This window comes from Sorex fumeus, unplaced genomic scaffold (genome assembly GCF_029834395.1).
Source record: "Sorex fumeus unplaced genomic scaffold, SorFum_2.1 ptg000098l, whole genome shotgun sequence".
NCBI lineage: Eukaryota > Metazoa > Chordata > Mammalia > Eulipotyphla > Soricidae > Sorex > Sorex fumeus.
Genome location: NW_026606155.1, coordinates 73,902,960 through 73,922,281, shown reverse-complemented (window position 1 = coordinate 73,922,281; position 19,322 = coordinate 73,902,960). Strand labels below are relative to the sequence as shown.

The window sequence follows — 19,322 nt, the reverse complement described above, 5'->3', positions numbered from 1 at the left end:
GGCAGTCCTTGGGGCTTGAACCTGATTTGGATGCATGCAGAACAGGCATGCAGAACATGCCTGCAGAAGATGCATGCAGAATAAAATATGCAGAACATGCACGCATGCATGCAGAATAGGCACCCTGCCCCTTATACTATCTCTCTCACCCTTGCATCTTCTTTTTTTTTCTTTTTTTATTAGTGAAACACCATGAGGTACAGTTATAGGCTTACAAATTTTGTGCTTGGGTTTCAGTTATACAATGATCAAGTGCCCATCCCTCCACCAGTGCCCGTCATCCATCACCACGGGTCCCAGCATCCCCCCACCCCCCATCCCCCCCGTCCCATCCTGCCTCTGTGGCAGGGTATTCTCCCTTGTTCTCTCTCTCTTCTTTTGGGTACTGTGCTTTACCCTTGCATCTTCTTAGGAGAAAATTTTTAAAAAAACCAAACAAACAGGAGATTTCTCAGTCTACTTTCAATAGGCACAATAAACTTGTTGGTAGTTCCCATCATAGATATTTTGTTTTTAAGGACTTGGTCTAGCATGTTTTTAGTGGCCTCTATATTTTTGAAGCTTGGAAACCTTAGTCAGTGTAGAACATATTATGGGCTAGGTGTGATATTATGTTTTTTTGCTGATTATGAGTGTGGGTATTATAGCAGTGAACAAGATAAATTTTATCCTTATGACCAATGATGCTTCTTATCTCTGAAAATTCAGACAATAATCTTGGATGTCTAGAGAGAGAGGGAGACATGGGAAGATCAGGGAACTATATATCCCTTAGGCACAAATGCTACTTTTCATGATCTTGGCTTTAGGCTACCTAAGTGCATTTTCTACTTTGGGGGCTTGAGAAATATTTTCTCAAAAAGGATCCTTTAATTATCAATAAGCATATGTGTGTATGTATATGTGTGCGTGTTAATTGACAATTTATCAATAGTCTTAAACATTTCAATTTTAATAGTTCTGTGAAGTAGGTTTATTATTTTTATTTGTACAGATGAGGAAACTGAAGGTCTGGAAGGTTAAGCAATTTTTCCAAAGTCTTTGAACCTCAGTCAAAATTTCAACTCACCTCTTTAGAAAATTGGAGGAGAGAACAAATCCCTCCTTTCACTAAGTGTGCATGAATTTCTCTGGCCCCATGCAACATATGATTGTCGCATGGACGTTGCAACAATAATATGCTGCTCCTGGAAAGAGCTTCTTGACATCAAGGGAATTAATATGGTTGTGAATTTCAGCCAATGCCAAGATGAGATTTTTCTCATGTGAAATGTGCATGACTTTCATTTTTTCAATCATGATCTTCTTTACCACAAAACACCAAAATATTGCTTTATAAGAAATACAACCATATTGTAAACTCTTGGACACCCGGAAGGAAAAATATTCATAATCCCGTGAAATCAGCATTTTTGCTTCCTTTATGTTATACTGTTTTCTTAAAGTAACTTACACTTATTACACAAATTCAAGCAATTAGAGTATCATAAAAAGTCAATAAAAATCTTCTATTTCAATTCCATATTTCTATCCATAGGTGATGTTAAAATAAATTCAACACCCATCTTCTATTCTTTTAGGAAAAAATACAAGCATTATTCATGAGTATGTGTTTGTTTTCATTTTTCTTTTACTTTTTGCTTAATACTTTTATATATGTATAGGATTCACTACTCACCACCAAAATTTCAGTTTCATTTTATGTATTTTAATAATTATTAATATGTTTAAACATACATACACAGATCTGTTTTGATTTCTCTTAACCCTTTCCTTTATTCATTTTTCCTTCTTTTCTTCCCTCTGCTGGCCTTCCTTCCCTTACTCTCTTATTCTTTTCTTCCTTCCTGGTTCAGAATATAGTAATAATATTTAGTTGTTTTACTTAATATTAGTTGTTTTACATAATATTAGTAGTTGTTTTACTTAAATGTTTTATTGGCACTCATTGAAGTTAATAGTTTTCAATCTTGTCTGTACATTGGCTTCATTATAGAGCTTTAAGTTACTGATGGCTCTAAACCCTAGAGATTATTAATTGTCTGGGGTAAGAGACCCGGGCAGTAAATTTTATAATCTCTCTTCTCCCCATGTGGTTCTAATATACAGCCACATGAAGAACCACTGCGTTAGTTGATATATACGTCCACCTCATTCTTAATAGTAGTTATATAGCATTCATATTGTAGCAGCACTAAAACTATTTATCAAGTCCTCTGTTTGATAAACATTATTTTTAATTCCTCATTTTGAAAAAAAAATTAAAAAGTTAAATAAACATGTCCCAAATACTTACTTACTGAGTTTTTGATGTCTATGAAATACATTTTAAAAAAGGGCTTCCTGGATTAGATGTGTGGATATTTAAATTTTTAATAGGTACAGACAAATTATTTTTCAGAAATATTAATACCTCCTTTCTATAGTAGTCCTTAAAGTGGTCAATTACTTGTACCTTTGTCAGTATGATGAGAGACAAAAACGTTTTGACACAGCACCCAAAAGAAGAGAGAGAGAACAAGGTGGAATGCCCTGCCACAGAGGCAGGGTGGGACAGGGGGGTGGGGGGGTGGGGGGCGAAGGGAGGGGGGAGGATGGGGGGGAGGGATGCCGGGACCCGTGGTGGTGGAGGATGGGCACTAGTGGAGGTATGGGTACTTGATCATTGTATAACTGAAACCCAAGCACAAAAATTTATAAGTCTATAACTGTACCTCATGGTGTTTCACTAATAAAAAATAAAAAATAAATTCAAAGAGAAAAAAACAAAAAAAACAAAAAAAAACAAAAACGTTTTGAATTTTCTTTTTATCTGTGATCAAAGCTGAAAATCTTTCTTACTCATACTTGTCATTTGCATTTCATTTTTTGTGATTTGCTCATTTTTATGAGCAAATTGTGTCATTATGTCATTTTCTAAAAAATTAAGTCATTACTGGATACTAAAAATATTAATTTCTGTCATATGTGTTGAAATCTTTTATCCTAATCCATTACTTAATTTTGATAATTTATATGATGTTTTTGAAATTTTTAATAAAGTAAAATTAATTTTATCTTTTTAATTTGTTGTAAGTTTTCAATGATTTTTAATATTGTGATAATCATAAGATAATTTTTGGTTATATTATTTCTAATCATTACACACAATTCCTTTAACGTTTTACATATTCATTCAAGTTTCCAAAAGTCCTGTGACTATTATTTTAAAAAATGCTATAATTTATCTTTTGTTGCATTAAATATTTTTCAGCTTGGCTTCTTAAGAATGAAAGAAATTCTTATGAATGCAATAGTAAATCAAGAATGTTTATATATCTTTTATGGCTTGTAGTAATACTTCCCTAAGCTTATAATTTTTGGCCAGCCAATCAATGCAGAAATTAAAGGTACAACAACTTCAGCATTTATACAATAATATCTCCTAGGGGACAAATCATATTACAGAATTTAGAAAATTAAGTTTCTTAAATAACTTATTAGCTCTGTTATCAAGTAAAAAATGGGCTGCTTTTCAGTTTACCCAAGCAGTTAGGGTCACTTTATTCTTTTAATTTGTTATTATTTTTTAAACCTCATAGTCTTTTATTTTATTTTATTAAAAATTATTTTTGGGGCTGGAGCAATAGCACAGCGGGTAGGGCGTTTGCCTTGAACGTGGCCGACCCGGGTTCGATTCCCAGCATCCCATGTAGTCCCCTGAGCACCGCCATGGGTAATTCTTGAGCACAAAGCCAGGAGTAACTCCTGTGCATTGTCGGGTGTGACCCAAAGAGCAAAAAGAAAAAAATTATTTTAAATTTAATCAGCAGAAGAATCAGTTACAAAACTGTTCTTTATTGGGTTTCAGTCATACAATGTTCCAACACCTATCCCTTCAGCAGTGTATCTTTACCTCCACCAATGTCCCCAGTGCCAGCCCTGCCACCTACTCTGTACCCCCCCTCCCCCAAGATCCTCCACCTTCTCCTCCTACTTCTCTTTCTCTTGTTTTCTTTGAAGCAGCTAGGGCCACTTTAATAGAAATTTTGGGCATATTTACTATGTGCAAGAAATCACATTAAATGATGTGCTGTGCAAATTATTGTTTATAAAAAAATTTCAATTTAAAGCAAAACCAAATGTATTTTACTTTGTATAGTTAAGAATGGGCTGGAGCGATAGCACAGCGGTAGGGCGTTTGCTTTGCACGCAGCCAACATGGCCGACTCGAATTCGAGTTCGATTCCTTCTCCCCTTTCGGAGAGCCCAGCATGCTACCGAGAGTATCTTGCCCACACGGCAGAGCCTGGCAAGCCACTGGTGACGTATTCGATATGCCAAACACAGTAACAACAATGTCTCACAATGAAGACATTACTGGGCCCGCTCGAGAAAATCGATGAACAACGGGAGGACAGTGTCAGTGTCTGTGTCTAGTTAAGAAAAGTTATGTGGTTTCAAAATAAGCAGAATAATTTTATTGCAGCAGGAAGGGTTTCCTGTCTTTTCTGTATTTTTTTTTAAATCATATTCTTTGAGATAAACTTGACAGATGAATAAATACATGCCTTGTGAGGAGCATATATTTGACTTGAATTTATGTTTTCTGAGCAAAGAGAACTGGATAAACGAAGACAAAGATTGGGGCTGGAGAGATAGCTCAGTGTGTAGGGCCTTTGCCTTGCACACGGCCGACCTGGGTTCGATTCCCAGCATCCCATATGGTCCCCTGAGCACCGCCAGGGGTGACTCCTGAGTGCAAAGCCAGAAGTAACCCCTGTGCATCGCTAGGTGTGACCCGAAAAAGCAAAACAGAACAAAAGAAAACAAAACAAAGACAAAGATTTTTAAAAGTATGTTGGTGGAGGTTCCATGCTGAAGTATGTTAATTTACTGGCTGGAGAGAAGAAAACATCAGGGTAAAAGGTATTGCCATAGTGGAAAACCCCATGCTGTGGCTACTTTGAAGGCATTTTAAATTTGATACAAAGAATGACATGGTAAATGATTTTGACTATGAGATGTATTCTGACAGAAAGATAGTTAGCTAACTAATGACTCAAATATTGAGCAACTTAATTTTGTCAAGACTCAATTATTCCACTTACAAGATAGAAACTGTAATGCCTATATTGTGGTGAGATTGTGGTTCAATAGAATAATGTGTCTGAAATGGCTGGTTTGGATTCTGATACATATGTGTGTATTTTAACAATTATTGTACTCTATAAAATTCTTATAGAATATAAGCCATGTGTAATATGGTCTTATACTCTATAATCTGGTCTTATACTCTACATGCCCTGGTTATATATAAGTAGTTCAAATAGAAAAGTAAAGTCAATTAATTAGTTCCACTCTTATAATAATAAAGCTAAATTAACTTTTTTCCCCTTCTCTAGGTTTTTTTGAAAACTCATTTGATGGATGCTTTCAACCAAACAAGAGTGACTGAATTTGTTTTCTTAGGACTCACGGATAACTGGGTGCTTGAGCTAGTATTCTTCGTGACCTTCTCAATCACATATGCCCTAACTCTTCTGGGGAACATTACCATCATGGTTACCATCATTTTTACTCCACGTCTCCACACTCCCATGTATTTCTTTCTGACCAACCTGTCTTTTATTGACGTATGCCACTCATCTGTCACTGTACCCAAGATGCTGGAGGGCTTTCTTTTGGAGAGAAAGACCATATCATTTGACAACTGCATTGCACAGCTTTTCTTTCTACATCTGTTTGCCTGTGCCGAGATCTTTCTGCTGACTATTATGGCCTATGATCGTTACGTAGCCATCTGCACTCCATTACATTACTCCACTGTGATGAATATGAAGCTCTGCGTACAGCTGGTCTTTGCTCTCTGGTTGGGAGGTACCATTCACTCACTGGTGCAGACCTTCTTGACAATTCGTTTGCCTTACTGTGGACCCAACATTATTGATAGCTACTTCTGTGATGTGCCTTCAGTCATTAAGTTGGCTTGTACTGATACATATGTCACAGGAATGCTGATTGTTTCCAACAGTGGAACCATCTCTCTTGTTTGTTTCCTGGCTTTGGTCACATCCTACACTGTTATCCTGCTTTCTCTGAGAAAGAGGTCACCTGAAGAACGCCGAAAAGCCCTGTCCACCTGTTCTTCCCATTTCTTGGTGGTTGTATTTTTGTTTGGACCATGCATTTTCATCTACACTCGCCCAGATACCAGCTACTCTATTGATAAAGTGGTCGCTGTCTTCTACACACTGGTCACCCCTTTGCTAAATCCCCTCATTTACACTTTGAGGAATATGGAAGTAAAAAGTGCCATTAAGCAACTCAGACAGAGACAAGTGTTTTCTAAGAAATCATGATACGTGATAGATTCTGGATTGCAGACACATTATGGTCATATATTTAGTGAGAAATTAAAAGTCAAAAAAATACTCAGATGAAATGACAGATTGGAGTAGCCTTCTGCCTGAAGAGAGAGACTTATTCACTGTTGCTTAAATAAAGGAATAGCTCCGGATGACACATGAAAAAGAAAAGAACGTGAAACAGTCTAAAGAAAATTTCAGCAGTCAACACAATTAGGGGCACAGACTCACTTTTAGGAACAGGTATAGTTATGGGAGTGCTTACTTTTTTGATTTATACTGTTCTGTGGGTTATTGTCTTTGGGAAGCTATACTGTAGACCTGTGTTTTTTTTTATATTATATTGTTTTTGGTTATGCACTCAAGTATGTGTTCGAGTTACTTATATAAATTAAATTTTATTGTTTTGAAACTCAGCCATCCATCTATATCGTGTGTGTGAATGTGTGTGTGTGAGAGAGAGAGGCAGACAGACGGAGGGGAGAGGGAGAGGGGAGAAAGAGAGAGAGAGAGAGAGAGAGAGAGAGAGAGAGAGAGAGGGAGAGAGAGAGGTAGGATTGGTTGTGCTCAAAACTTCCGCGTGTTTTTGTGTTCAGGAATCACTCTTGGCAGTGCTGGGGGAACCATATGCAGTGTTGGAGATCAAACTTGGGTCAGTGCATCACTTGGTGGGTCTTTTAAAATTCGTGTTTTGATTGTGTAGGTCTAGGACGGAACCTGAGATTCTGCATATATAACAAGCTTCCAAATGGTGTTTTTCCTTAGACCAATTGGTCTGGGGTTTTGTGAAGTTGTCTATAAATCTCTGGAATATAGAAATACAACTTTTCCCTAACTTCCCATATCTGCCAGAAGCTTTTACATGAACGATGCTTTTGAGATTTTGAGGTTGATTTTTTTAAAAACTATTTGGTGTGATAAATGAAATGAATGGGAATATAAATGTATCATATTACACCCCTGTTTCATAAATTACTGGAATAATTTATTAAAATAATTTAATAATTTATTGAAATAAATAATTTACTGGAATAATTTATTGGAATAATTTAATAATTTATGTAGATGGTCAGCAACTACACCACCTCCGCTTTGCTGATGACATTGTTTTAATAACACCAAACATTAGCCAAGCAGCACAAATGCTGGTCGACTTCGACCGTGAGTGTGGAAAGGTTGGACTGCAGCTGAATCTTATGAAGACAATGTTTATGAGAAACAGCCTCGTTCCTGACGCCCCATTCGCTCTCAATGGAACGACTATCTCCGAATGCAACAGCTATGTGTACCTAGGTCGAGAAGTCAACATGACAAATGACCTGGCACCCAAGCTGCACAGGAGGAAGAGAGCGGCTTGGAACGCCTTCAAGAGCGTTGAAGAAATAGCTAAAAGGATGAAGAACCTCTGGCTCTGGGCACATCTCTTTGATTCCACTGCTCTTCCTGCATTAACATATGCCTCAGAAACCTGGGCCCTATGCAAACAGGATGAGAACACTATTCAGGTCTCCCAAAGAAGAATTGAAAGAGCTATGCTTGGAATATCACGTTTCTCTCAAATGAGAGAAAGAATCCGGGGTTCCGACCTTCGTCGACGATCAAGAACCAGGGACGCTGTCTCGTTTGCCAAGGTGTCAAAAATCAGATGGGCTGGTCACATAATGAGATTTAGAGACGACCGCTGGACTAGAGCTGTTACCAACTGGATTCCACGGGATGTCAAAAGACCGCGTGGCCGCCCACCTACCAGATGCTCAGACTTCTTCATCAAGATCATGAACAATCGGTTTGAGGCTCTTCATGTTCCTAGAGTGAAAAGACGCCATTGGGCTACACTAGCATGCGACAGGGACAAATGGAGACGTTACTGGCGCCCGCTTGAGCAAATTGACGATTAACGGGAAGTCAAGTGATCAAGTGATCAAGTTTCATAAAATTGTGATTTTTTGAAGTTTACAATAGCAAAACATATGGAATAGTGATGTTAAATAAAAAATAGAGGCTGGAATGATAGCATAGCGAGTAGGGCGTTTGCCTTGCATGCGTCCAACCCAGGTTCGATTCCCAACATCCCATGTGGTCCCTTGAGCACTGCCAGGAGTAATTCCTGAGTGCAGATCCAGGAGTAACCCCTGTGCATTGCCAGGTGTGACCCAAAAAGAAATAAAATAAAATAAAATAAAACAAAAAATAGATCAGAATTTTTAAGACCTGGAACAGACAACTGCCATTTTAATTCACCTACTCGCCCTGCTATACTGATTCCTGAATCAGTCTCCCTGGAGATGCAGGCCAATCAGCTAGAATTCATGAAATCACTGGTCCCTAGCTGCTGAAAACTCCAGGTGGCCTTCAGGAGGTGGGCAGGGCAAGTACTCATCCTGCCAAAGTCCTGGAAGCTATGCCCACACCAAGGGCTTAACTCTACCACTTCAAGAATATTCTTTGCAGAGACGCCAAATTGCGAATAATTTCAGCTACCCCGGTGCCCAGGTTGAGAACTCTGGTGTTTCTTGGAGTCGGTGTGGGCAGCCATTTTCTGTATTCATATTTCTTGAAGCCTCAGAAGTATATCCACCTCCCACAGCCACTACCATGTCCACTCATTGGCCCACATCATAAGTCCTGAAGTCTCTGGCATGTGTCTGTGGCATTCCAGTAGGAGCATACCCAATTAGATGGAAAAATAACATACCAAACTAAACTCAACAAACAAAAATAATAGCACAGAAGGGTTAACTAGCAACAAATAGCTTAATAAATTCTTAGACAAGAACTTAACAACCCCTTGATCAGATATAACAATTTTCACATAAAATATTGATGTTTTTATACTTAAAGTAAAGTAAAGTAAAGGCCCTCCCGTTGATCGTCGATTTGCTTGAGCGGGCCCAGTAACGTCTCCATTGGAGACTTTGTTGTTACTGTGTCTGGCATATCGAATACTCTCGGTAGCTTGCCGGGCTCTCCGAGAGGGGCGGAGGAATCGAACTCGGGTCGGCCATGTTGGCTGCGTGCAAGGCAGACGTCCTACCCGCTGTGCTATTGCTCCAGCCCTGGGAGCTTTGTTATCCTGTCAATTTCAACTCTAGAATTCTATCAACGGGTGTGGCTTTTGTCTACATTAAAATAAATAATTAATAAAATTAAAAAATCTTGGAACAAGGGTTGGAGAGATAATACAGCAGGTAGGGTGTTTGCCTTGCACATGGCTGACCCGGGTTCGATTCCCAGCATCCCATATGGTTCCCTGAGCACTAGCAGGAATAATTCATGAGTGCAGATCCAGGAGTAACCCCTGTGCATTGCTGGGTGTGACCCAAAAAGCCAAAAAAAATCTTGGAATAGTAATGAAATATTTATTACAATTGAAAACTAAATTTAGTTTGAAATTCTTGAAATTTGCAAAAATGACAAGAAAAGAGTATAGATGGCATAGATCAGCAGAGTAATGGTCTCCCAAAGATGTCTATATTCTAGTTGCTGGTTTGCTTTTGTTGTTGGGCCACACCTTGCAATGTGTTTTGGGGCTGATTCCTGGCTTGGTGCTCAGGAATCATTCTTGGAAGAGTTCAGGGAACCTTTTGTGGGGTGCGGCAAATTGAATTCAAGTTGGTTGTGTGCAAGCAAGTGCTCTACTATCCCTCTGAAATAATCTATGGAAACTGTAAAATGTTAATTTTCATAGCAAAGGAAATTAAGGTTTCAAATGGAACTGTTTATTAATTATTTAACCTTAAATTTAGAGCTGGAGCGATAGCACAGCAGGTAGGGCGTTCGCCTTACAAGCGGCCAACATGGCCGACCCGAGTTCGATTCCTCCGCCCCTCTTGGAGAGCCCGGCAAGCTACCGAGAGTATTCGATATGCCAAACACAGTAACAACAAAGTCTCCAATGGAGACGTTACTGGGCCCGCTCGAGCAAATCCACGATCAACGGGAGGGCCTTTTAATTTTTTTTTAATTAATTTTTTAAAATTTAGAGACAGATAAACCCAAAGTCATCATAAGGATTTTAAAAATGAGAAGGGTGAGCCAAAGAGATAGAAAAGGTTGGTATGCATACTCTACATGGAGGAGCCTTGGGCTCAATTTCTGGCATTACATGATCCCCTGAACACCCCTGAGAATAGCTCTAGAGCACTATACTGGGAGTATCTCTTGAAAATCACTATATATGGTCCTAAAAACTACAATGAAAAAGGGAGGTAAAAGAATAGCAGAGAAACATATGCTGAAGAATGTGAAGTATGAAAGATAGTAGATTTAAGTTGCTTATTTTGAAGATGGGAGGAAGAAGTCAGGAACTTAGGAATCCCCAGGAACCTAGAAGCTAGATGAGGGAAGGAAATGGATTCTATTCTACAGCCTTCAGAAAAGGATTTAGTCACAAGAGTTTTAAGATGAATAAATTTGGGGGATATAATGTATAATGTGGCAACTATAGATAATAATATTGTGCCATATCCCTAAAATTTGCTAAAATAGTAGCTCATAAGTACTTTTGTCCTCAGTCAGAACTTCTCCCACCATAACTATTTAAGTTATGGAAGGGATGTATGTAATTAGTTTTATTGTGACAAAATTTTACAATGTATACATGTATGTAATCACTTGATTGTGTGTTTCAAATACGAATATAGTAAAGTAAAGTAAGTAAAGGTCCTCCCGTTGATCGTCGATTTGCTCGAGCGGGCCCAGTAACGTCTCCATTGGAGACTTTGTTGTTACTGTGTCTGGCATATCAAATACTCTCGGTAGCTTGCCGGGCTCTCTGAGAGGGGCGGAGGAATTGAACTCGGGTCTGCCATGTTGGCCGCTTGTAAGGCGAACGCCCTACCCGCTGTGCTATCGCTCCAGACGAATATAAATATTATTTAAACATTTTATTTTAGGCACCATGATTTACAATACTGTTAATGGTAGGCTTTCGTACACAAAATGTTCTTGCACCACACCTGTCATCAGAATGTCCACTGTATTTGTGTCTCCCCTTCCACAAATTAATATCCTCTCCCATCTCTCCCATCAGAATAAGCATCCTATCATGACTGGAGTTCTCATTTCTGTTGCCTTTGGACCAAATATAAATTTTTTTCAGTTATACCTCAATAGAGCTGGAAATAAAAAATAATTACAGACTCATTGACTCCTGGTTTTTGAATTTATATATTTATTTATATTATGAAATATAATGGCAAAGCCTGGCAAGCTACCCGTGACGTATTTGATATGTCAAAAACAGTAACAACAAGTCACACAATTTGTTGTGAGACATTACTGGTGCCCGCTTGAGCAAATCTATGAACAACGAGAGGACAGTGCTACAGTGCTATTAAATATAATATAGTACATCAAATATGCTATCTTTAATTTTTAATCTTTTGAGTTTATCAAGGTAACAATGGTTTACAAGACTTTTATGTTTATATATTTTAAGAGTATAATGTTACCACATTACAATCACCACCAAACTATTGATTTTAACCCATTGAATTTCTAACTCATAGAATGTAAGGTAATGCATTTATGCTGTTTTAAGCTTCTAAGTTTGTGATAAACTGTAATAGCACCAATAAAAAATCAGTACATTTTTATTTGTATTCTCTTTTTTCCTCAAAAAAAGGGAAAAAATGACCTTCTTACATTGATTTCTGTATTTCAATGTACTTATAAACCACCACAGAATTTTTGGGATAAAATTTCCAAAAATATTCTGAAGTTTATTTGAAAAAACAAGGTGAAAATAGTTATGAGGATGTGTGGGTTTATATAATTCTAAAACTATTGATTTCCTGAATTAACTAGTGTCTTTGGGGTGAAGTATATCAGTGGAATGGTAAGTCTATGTGAAGAAGACTGCATGGCAATCTCATTAGGTAAAGAGGATGTTAATATATTAATATATCGTGTTAGGAGAATAGGATTTGAACAGAAATCTGCTAAATAAAATTGTCATAATATCAGCTTAAATAAAATTCATGTAATAAGATAGAATATACATATATTAAAACATCAATTCTAATATTTATAAATTATTCTGAAAGAAATTATGATTGGTTTGGGTCCTTGGCCACTACTCTACTGAGTTCTATTATCTTACAGAAACAATGCTCATGAGTACTCTAATGTTTCTCAACTGGGGCCTTAATCCAAGGGGCAACAGGTGAAAATGATGTAAATGGGAGGTCATGGCAGGAGTCTAGGGGGTAATCTGGTAGAATGGAAAGGCACAAGAAGAAAACAAAGATGAGGGTTGGGGGTTGGGGAACATCACAAAAATGTTAAGAAACATAGCTCCAGAAAACTGGAAGCCAGACCATGTAGATACAGTAAGTAACTCTGGCAAAAGGGTAAGAAGTGATTGAAATGGCAAAGTATTCAAAGGACAAAAATTAGATGATGCATATTAAATAAACTGGGAGACATTTATGAAAATATCTAAACAACATTACCTGCAAATTTAAAAACAAATGTCAATTCCTAAAGTTATGTGTAAAATAGCTAGAATCTGGAAAAAACCTGAGTGCTCCAAAACAGATGACTGGTTAAAGAAACTTTGGTACATCTACACAATGAAGTACTATGTAGCTGTTAGAAAAGACGAGTCATGAAATTTACATACAAGTGGTACTACATGGAAAGTATCATGCTAAGCGAAATGAGTCAGAAAGAGAGGGACAGACATAGAAAGATTGCATTCATCTGGGGAACATAAAGTAACAAAATAGGAGACTAAGACCCAAGAATAGCCGAGATAAGTACCAGGAGGTTCATTCTATGGCTTGGAGGCCAGCCACACATGCTAGGGGAAAAGGCAGCTCAGATAGAGAAGGGAGCAGCAAATAAAGGGTGTTAGGAGGATCCGCCCAAGATGGGAGAAGCATGCTGAAAATAGACTATAGACCAAACATGATTGCCACTCACTGTTGTTCTATTGTCATTTTACTAGTTACCACTTTAAGGACTTCCCTGAAGCATTGTCTTGTATATTACATTGCATGTGTTCCCATTGTATTGACTTCTGCATAAGACTATATGGACCTTTATTGTCCACCACTCTCTATAATAAAAACAATTTTTATCATAACCATTCTGTAACTTTCAAATTCAGCTCAGCTATTCTACCAAGCAGTCTCAGTCAATGTGGTTTTATACTAAAAAAGCATTATCTTTAGGGAAGGGATTACTCTATTAATTGTTAGATTTGTCTCCTGTAAGTTAACTTGTGCTACCCAGAAACCCTATAGATGCTTTTGTAAGCATGCCTCTCTACATCTGAAATAGCTTGTATTGTTGAGCTTTCCTTCTCAATATATTTGCTGACAGAACAAAAACAAACAAACAAACAAACAAAAAATAAAAAAACAAACCCCATAAAAATATGAGATGATTGTCAAGGCTCATGAGTTCATTGATCTTATCCTCACTGAATGCCTGGGAAATCTGAGCATCATTTAAGTATGTCTTTTTCTTTGATGAAGTTGGAAAAAGTATTGGGATCCAACAAGTTATGTTTTTTATATATAGAGGTAACTGAAACTCTGTTGCATAAACTATCCTCCTGTTAGATTCTACTTTCCTAGTCTACTCAGAACATCCTTTAGGGGGCTTAGCATGCTTAGGATCACCATGCTACAATTCAATGTGTGTTAACACAACTAGGCTCAGGATGTTGAATATAGATTATCTTTTTATTCAACTTCAACACCTTAAATACTTTTTCCCTGGCTTAGCGCTCAAGGGTTGTTCCCAGCAGTGCTCAGGGATCCATGTAGTGTGAGGATTGAGCCCAGATCTTCCACAGGCAAAGCATGCCTTTGAGCTATCTCCTCTGCACTTTGTTCATATTTTTGTTTTCTATTTTCACTAGACTCTAAACAATACAAAGGAGGAGGTATAGTCTATGACTATAAACTTAGATTTAGCATATGGTACTTGCTTAGTAAATAAATGTCAAATGAAGGTGTGTGTGTGTGTGTGTGTGTGTGTGTGTGTGTGTGTGTGTGTGTGTAATTTAATCAGGATCTCATACATATAAGATATGTGCTCTGTTACCTAAACTACGTCCCTGGCTTGAAGTCTTTTCTTTTTTCTCAAGGAAAAATACTTTATTAGTCAAAAAGGAAACATTGCCAAAACCTCAAAAGACCACAGTACATAAAATAGATCGAATCCTTCTTTTTATGAATTTAAATGCATGACTTTAATGAATTTGATCTTATAACTTTGATTTTCCAGTGTTTCCTAAGTTATTTGGATAAGAATATGAATGAATGAAGTATAGATGTTCTCCTGGAAATTTGATGGCTTGTGTAAATCTTGATTACGACCCTCAACCAGAAGTGAAGAGAGGCAACACGATGTGATAAAAATAGCCTTTGGCTTTTACTGGTATATTTGGATTAACATCCAACCTTTATCATTTTCTGGTTGGGTGACCTTGGCCATGCTATTAGCATTCTGCACTTTAGTTTCTTCAGATGTAAGCAAGCATAATAATACCTACCTCACAAGAGTTGCAGTGAGAGCTACGGTAATACAAATTGCCTAGAATAATTTGTAAGTATATGGAAGATATTAAAAAAAACCATTGTTATTACTAAGATTGTCAGGTGTTGGGAAGAATATAGTTTTCTAAGTCATATAGTTTGGTTAATATGGCCTATAACTTACTCTTTGCAAGGCATCTCTTTGATGTGGAACACCAAGCATGTTAAAAACTTAGACAATTTTATTTTTTTTCTTTCCCTTCTGGCCTCCCCATTAATTTGTTCAAGGCATTTTTCATGTCTTCATTCCTAAGCGTATAGATGATGGGGTTCAGCAGGGGTGTTACAGCGGTGAAAAACACAGACACTACCTTGTCCTCTGGGAGACTGGTAGACGGGCGGGAGTAGATGAAGATGCAGTGTCCCAGGAACAGAGTGACTACAGTCAGGTGGGCTGCACAAGTGGAGAGGGCCTTCCGCCTACCCTCAGAGATCCGCTGCCGAAGACTCACCAGGATGACAGCATAAGACACCACGAGGACCACAAAACAGACCACAGAGATCAGTCCACTGTTGGAGACAATCAGGATCTCAATGATGTGGGTGTCAGTGCAGGCCAATTTGATCACCTGAGGTACATCACAGAAGAAATTGTCAATCTCATCAGGACCACAGTAAGGAAGCCTGATAGTAAGGGAGGTCAGGGCTATGGAGTGGATAGTTCCCCCTGCCCAGAGCGCCACAGCCAGCAGCACACATACTTTCCAGCTTATTATTGTCATGTACTGTAGGGGTTTGCAAATAGCCACATATCGGTCATAGGCCATGACAGTGAGAAGAAAGATCTCTGTGCAGGCAAAGAGATGCAGGAAGAACATCTGAGTCACACAGGCATTAAAGGAGATGAGTTTCTCCTCTGACCAAGTGTCCATCAACATCTTGGGGACAGTGACAGTAGAGTGACAGACATCGATAAAAGACAGGTTGCTGAGGAAGAAATACATAGGGGTATGGAGCCGGCGATCATAAATAATAGTTATGACAATGAGAATGTTTCCAATCAGTGTCAGGACATAAAAAACAAGAAATATGGCAAACACAACCATCTGTACCTTCTGGTTTACAGATAAACCTCGAAGTCGAAAATATGCCACGAAAGTAGTTTGATTAAATAAGTTGGCCTCTTCCATTCTTTTTGCTGATACTCCTGCAAGTATTAGGGGAAAAATATAAATTTATATTATTTTATCATTTAAGTTCTTGTATTTATGCTTTCCGTTCCTTTATCTAGAGTTTATAGGAACAAAATATCTTGTTTTAAAACCCATTTCATGGGTTCCAGGAAGTGGCTCAGTGGTAGCGTATCTGTCTTGCATACATGTTATTTTCCTAGAATTGTCCCAAATTGCTTTTGAATGTAATAACCCCCACATGACTGATGTGACCTTTGAAACCTCAGTCATGTGTACAACCCCCTGTATTGCAACTATAATATTAACAACATATGGAAGGGAATGGGAAAATATAATGAAATAAAACATTAAAAAGAAGTCCTATTTCACTTCTTAAATAATGCTCAGCACTTAAAAAACACTTTCAGAATAGTAGAATAAACTATCTGGATTCACAAAGAAACATAAAACAACTTTGGCTAGAAAGAAACCAAACAAGTTATTTCATGCCAAACACAGTAACAACAAGTCTCACCATGGAGACGTTACTGGGCCTGCTCAAGCAAATCGTTGAACAACGGGAGGACAGTGCTACAGTGCTATTGTAATAGGATATTATTGCTTAAGTGTAAGGTATATTTTTTACAGGATAATACATTAAGATTATCATTATGTCAAATAAGTATTTGTCCAAGAACACACAGATCTGGGTATTGGGTCCAGTTTTCTGCTTTCCTAAGAACTTCCTGTTTTGCTAATCCAGACTGTTGCTCCCCTTTTCACTCTGCCTTAATGTCCCAAGACTTTAAATCAAAAGCTCTGTTTTCTCAGAAGGCAGAAGTTTTCACAAAACTGCTATGCAACTAGGAACATAGCTATATTTTTGAACAATTAGAAGATCCTGGGTGAAAAACAAACCCTAAAAATCTGGTGAGGGAAAAGGGAGACTTGCTTCTTACCTCATATCTTGGATGAGGAAGACTTGCCCATTACTAAGCAGGAGGAAAATTTCAAACCTAATAGTATTACTGTCTTAAATAATAGTTTTATGTTTATCTTTAGAATTTTTGAAGGGGACTTCCCAAGCAATGCTCAGAGTCCACCAGGGCTATTCCAGGTGATACTTGATCATCCAGGTTAATGGTTTGGTCCTAGGACAGAGGCTATCCTTAGCATTAAAAAAAAAAAAGAAAAGAACAAAAATCCAAATCTGTCTGGACCACAAGTTAGACAAAATAATTGTTTTGCTTTCTTTTAAAATAGCATATCTTGACCCAAATATAACTTTTTTTTTAAAAAATGAGAAATGCATATAGTATTTAGAAATACAAGATCTTAGCTATTAAAGAGACTGAAATAAATATTTTCTGTCCTTCATCACACTGATCTTTTGAAAACAATACATCTTATTTTTATCTATATCAAAGGAAAAATGGGTGATGTAAAATCAGGGACCACACAAGAAGACCTGTGACAAAAAATTTGTTTTTGGAGGAGAGGAATTTGTTTGGTGGGCGGGGGGAGTCATACCTGCCTGTACTCAGGGTTTTACTCCTGACTGCACTCAGGGGAAACTTCTGGTGAGGCTCAGACGACCATATGGATGACGGGGACTGAACCCCTCATGCAGGGCAAGTGCCCTACTGGCAGTACTATCTTTTTAGCTACAGAAGTCTTTTTGGTAACAAATTAAACTCATGATTTCTAAGGCTGGGTTTAGTAAATAACCATCCAATTAATCTGATAATCAGTTTGCCTAACCTTTTTTTTTAAATAAATAGAGAAGATAATACAACGAGAGGTTAAACAATGGGTTCAGGTTTACAAAGAATTAGCGTCATATCTGGAAAGCCCTGGTCCAGGCTTTCTCCACTTCATCACTACCCTGGTTTGAATTCTTATGGTGGTTGGCATAATTGGTATAGTTGGCATAGTTAGTAGGATGTAACTTAGAGACCTTCCTCTTCCTCTCCCACATGTGTTTGGCCAGCTTGGTGAGTATCTATGAGGAGTTTCTCTTTTTTGGCTGGTTGCGTTTATGCTAATGTCTTGTTGCATAGTCCTCCAGGGTGGAAAGACAGATGATAGTGTCAAATCAGGAAACCAACAAAGAAGATCTGTGACAAAGGTGTTTTGGAACAGATGAAGTTTTTTTTGTTTTTTTTTTGTTTTTTTGGTGGTGGGGGGGTGGTCACACTGGCTGTGCTCAGGTCTTGCTCTTAACTCTACACTCCAGGATACTGTCTGGCAGGACCCAACTTGGTTCCTTGAGTTCTGTTATCTTGTGTCACCTCTTCCCACCACTAATAACTAATGTCCATGAAGATCAGCTTCTCTTCTACATATATAAATCAACTCTACATTGATTATATATAAGACTAGATAAAGTGTTACTCTTTTGCTTTCAGGCCTCCATTCTCATGCACTTTATCATGTTGGTCTTCAGTTGACAATGGACTATCTTATTGTCTTTATCAGAGAAAAAGTTAATGACACTAGCAAATCAGAAGTGAATAAAATAAACCTGCAGGAGAGAAGGGAGTTTTGGAGCAGTAGAGATCTTTTAGTTATCATTTAAATTAAACTCGTATCTAAAGTTGGAATAATATTTGTAGCAGCACTCCAGTACAACTATGGGCTGATTTTTACCTCTGGAATTTTTCTTAGTGTCCATTTAAATATTTTTCTTCAAAGAGCTATTTTAACATTGACTAATTCTGTTATCCTTGTCATTTGTTTAGTTTCAAATGGCTGGTTGTAAAATTAAAAGTTTTAATAACCAAGAATAGAACTTGGGGTTGATTTAAAATTCACCATGGAAAAATTTTCCCGTGTAGATAATAAAAGGTTTGTGAATTGAAAATGAGGTCTGACATAAATATTTCTATTCTTTCATCACAGAGCATCAATATACTTAATGTTTTCCCCCCATCATTAAAAACAACTCTGTGGTATCACAAAAGTGTTTTGGAAAATGTGGATGTATCCAATTGCAGTAGAAATTTAGTGTTAGCTTATGTCAAGATAAGTAAATGAAAAATAATTTATTGTTACTTATATTTTATAAAAATGGTGGCAAATCCTTAAGAGAAGAAACAGATTAAAATGAAAATGTTTATAAACTTATCCTGTTACCTCAGTAAATTAAAACAAACAACAAATAAATAAGAAACTCACCCTGGTTTGTTTCTGATGTCCTCAGCACCCACCAAAGAAATGGTATTGTAATAGATTTGTAGTTTCAATACAAATATTATCTTCCGTAGAAATAATTTTTTTGAATTTGTACAAATCAAATAACCCAACTTACG

At 37.5% G+C, this 19,322-nt stretch overlaps 2 protein-coding genes across 2 annotated transcripts; one reads left to right on the top strand and one right to left on the bottom strand.

Annotated features, from left to right (window-relative positions):
* Positions 1-5,405: 5,405 nt before the first annotated feature.
* LOC130041675 (olfactory receptor 1509) lies at positions 5,406-6,341 on the top strand. Its single transcript, XM_056133922.1, has one exon. The coding sequence runs from the start codon at positions 5,406-5,408 to the stop codon at positions 6,339-6,341; it is 936 nt and encodes a 311-aa protein (XP_055989897.1).
* Positions 6,342-15,081: 8,740 nt separating this feature from the next.
* Positions 15,082-16,029, bottom strand: LOC130042013 (olfactory receptor 4E1). Its single transcript, XM_056134351.1, has one exon. It carries the CDS (start codon positions 16,027-16,029, stop codon positions 15,082-15,084), a length of 948 nt encoding a protein of 315 aa, XP_055990326.1.
* Positions 16,030-19,322: the final 3,293 nt, after the last annotated feature.

Excerpts from the sequence above, each read along its gene's own strand:
- LOC130041675 (XM_056133922.1), top strand. The coding sequence starts at position 5,406 with ATGGATGCTTTCAACCAAACAAGAGTGACTGAATTTGTTTTCTTAGGA.
- LOC130042013 (XM_056134351.1), bottom strand. The coding sequence starts at position 16,029 with ATGGAAGAGGCCAACTTATTTAATCAAACTACTTTCGTGGCATATTTT.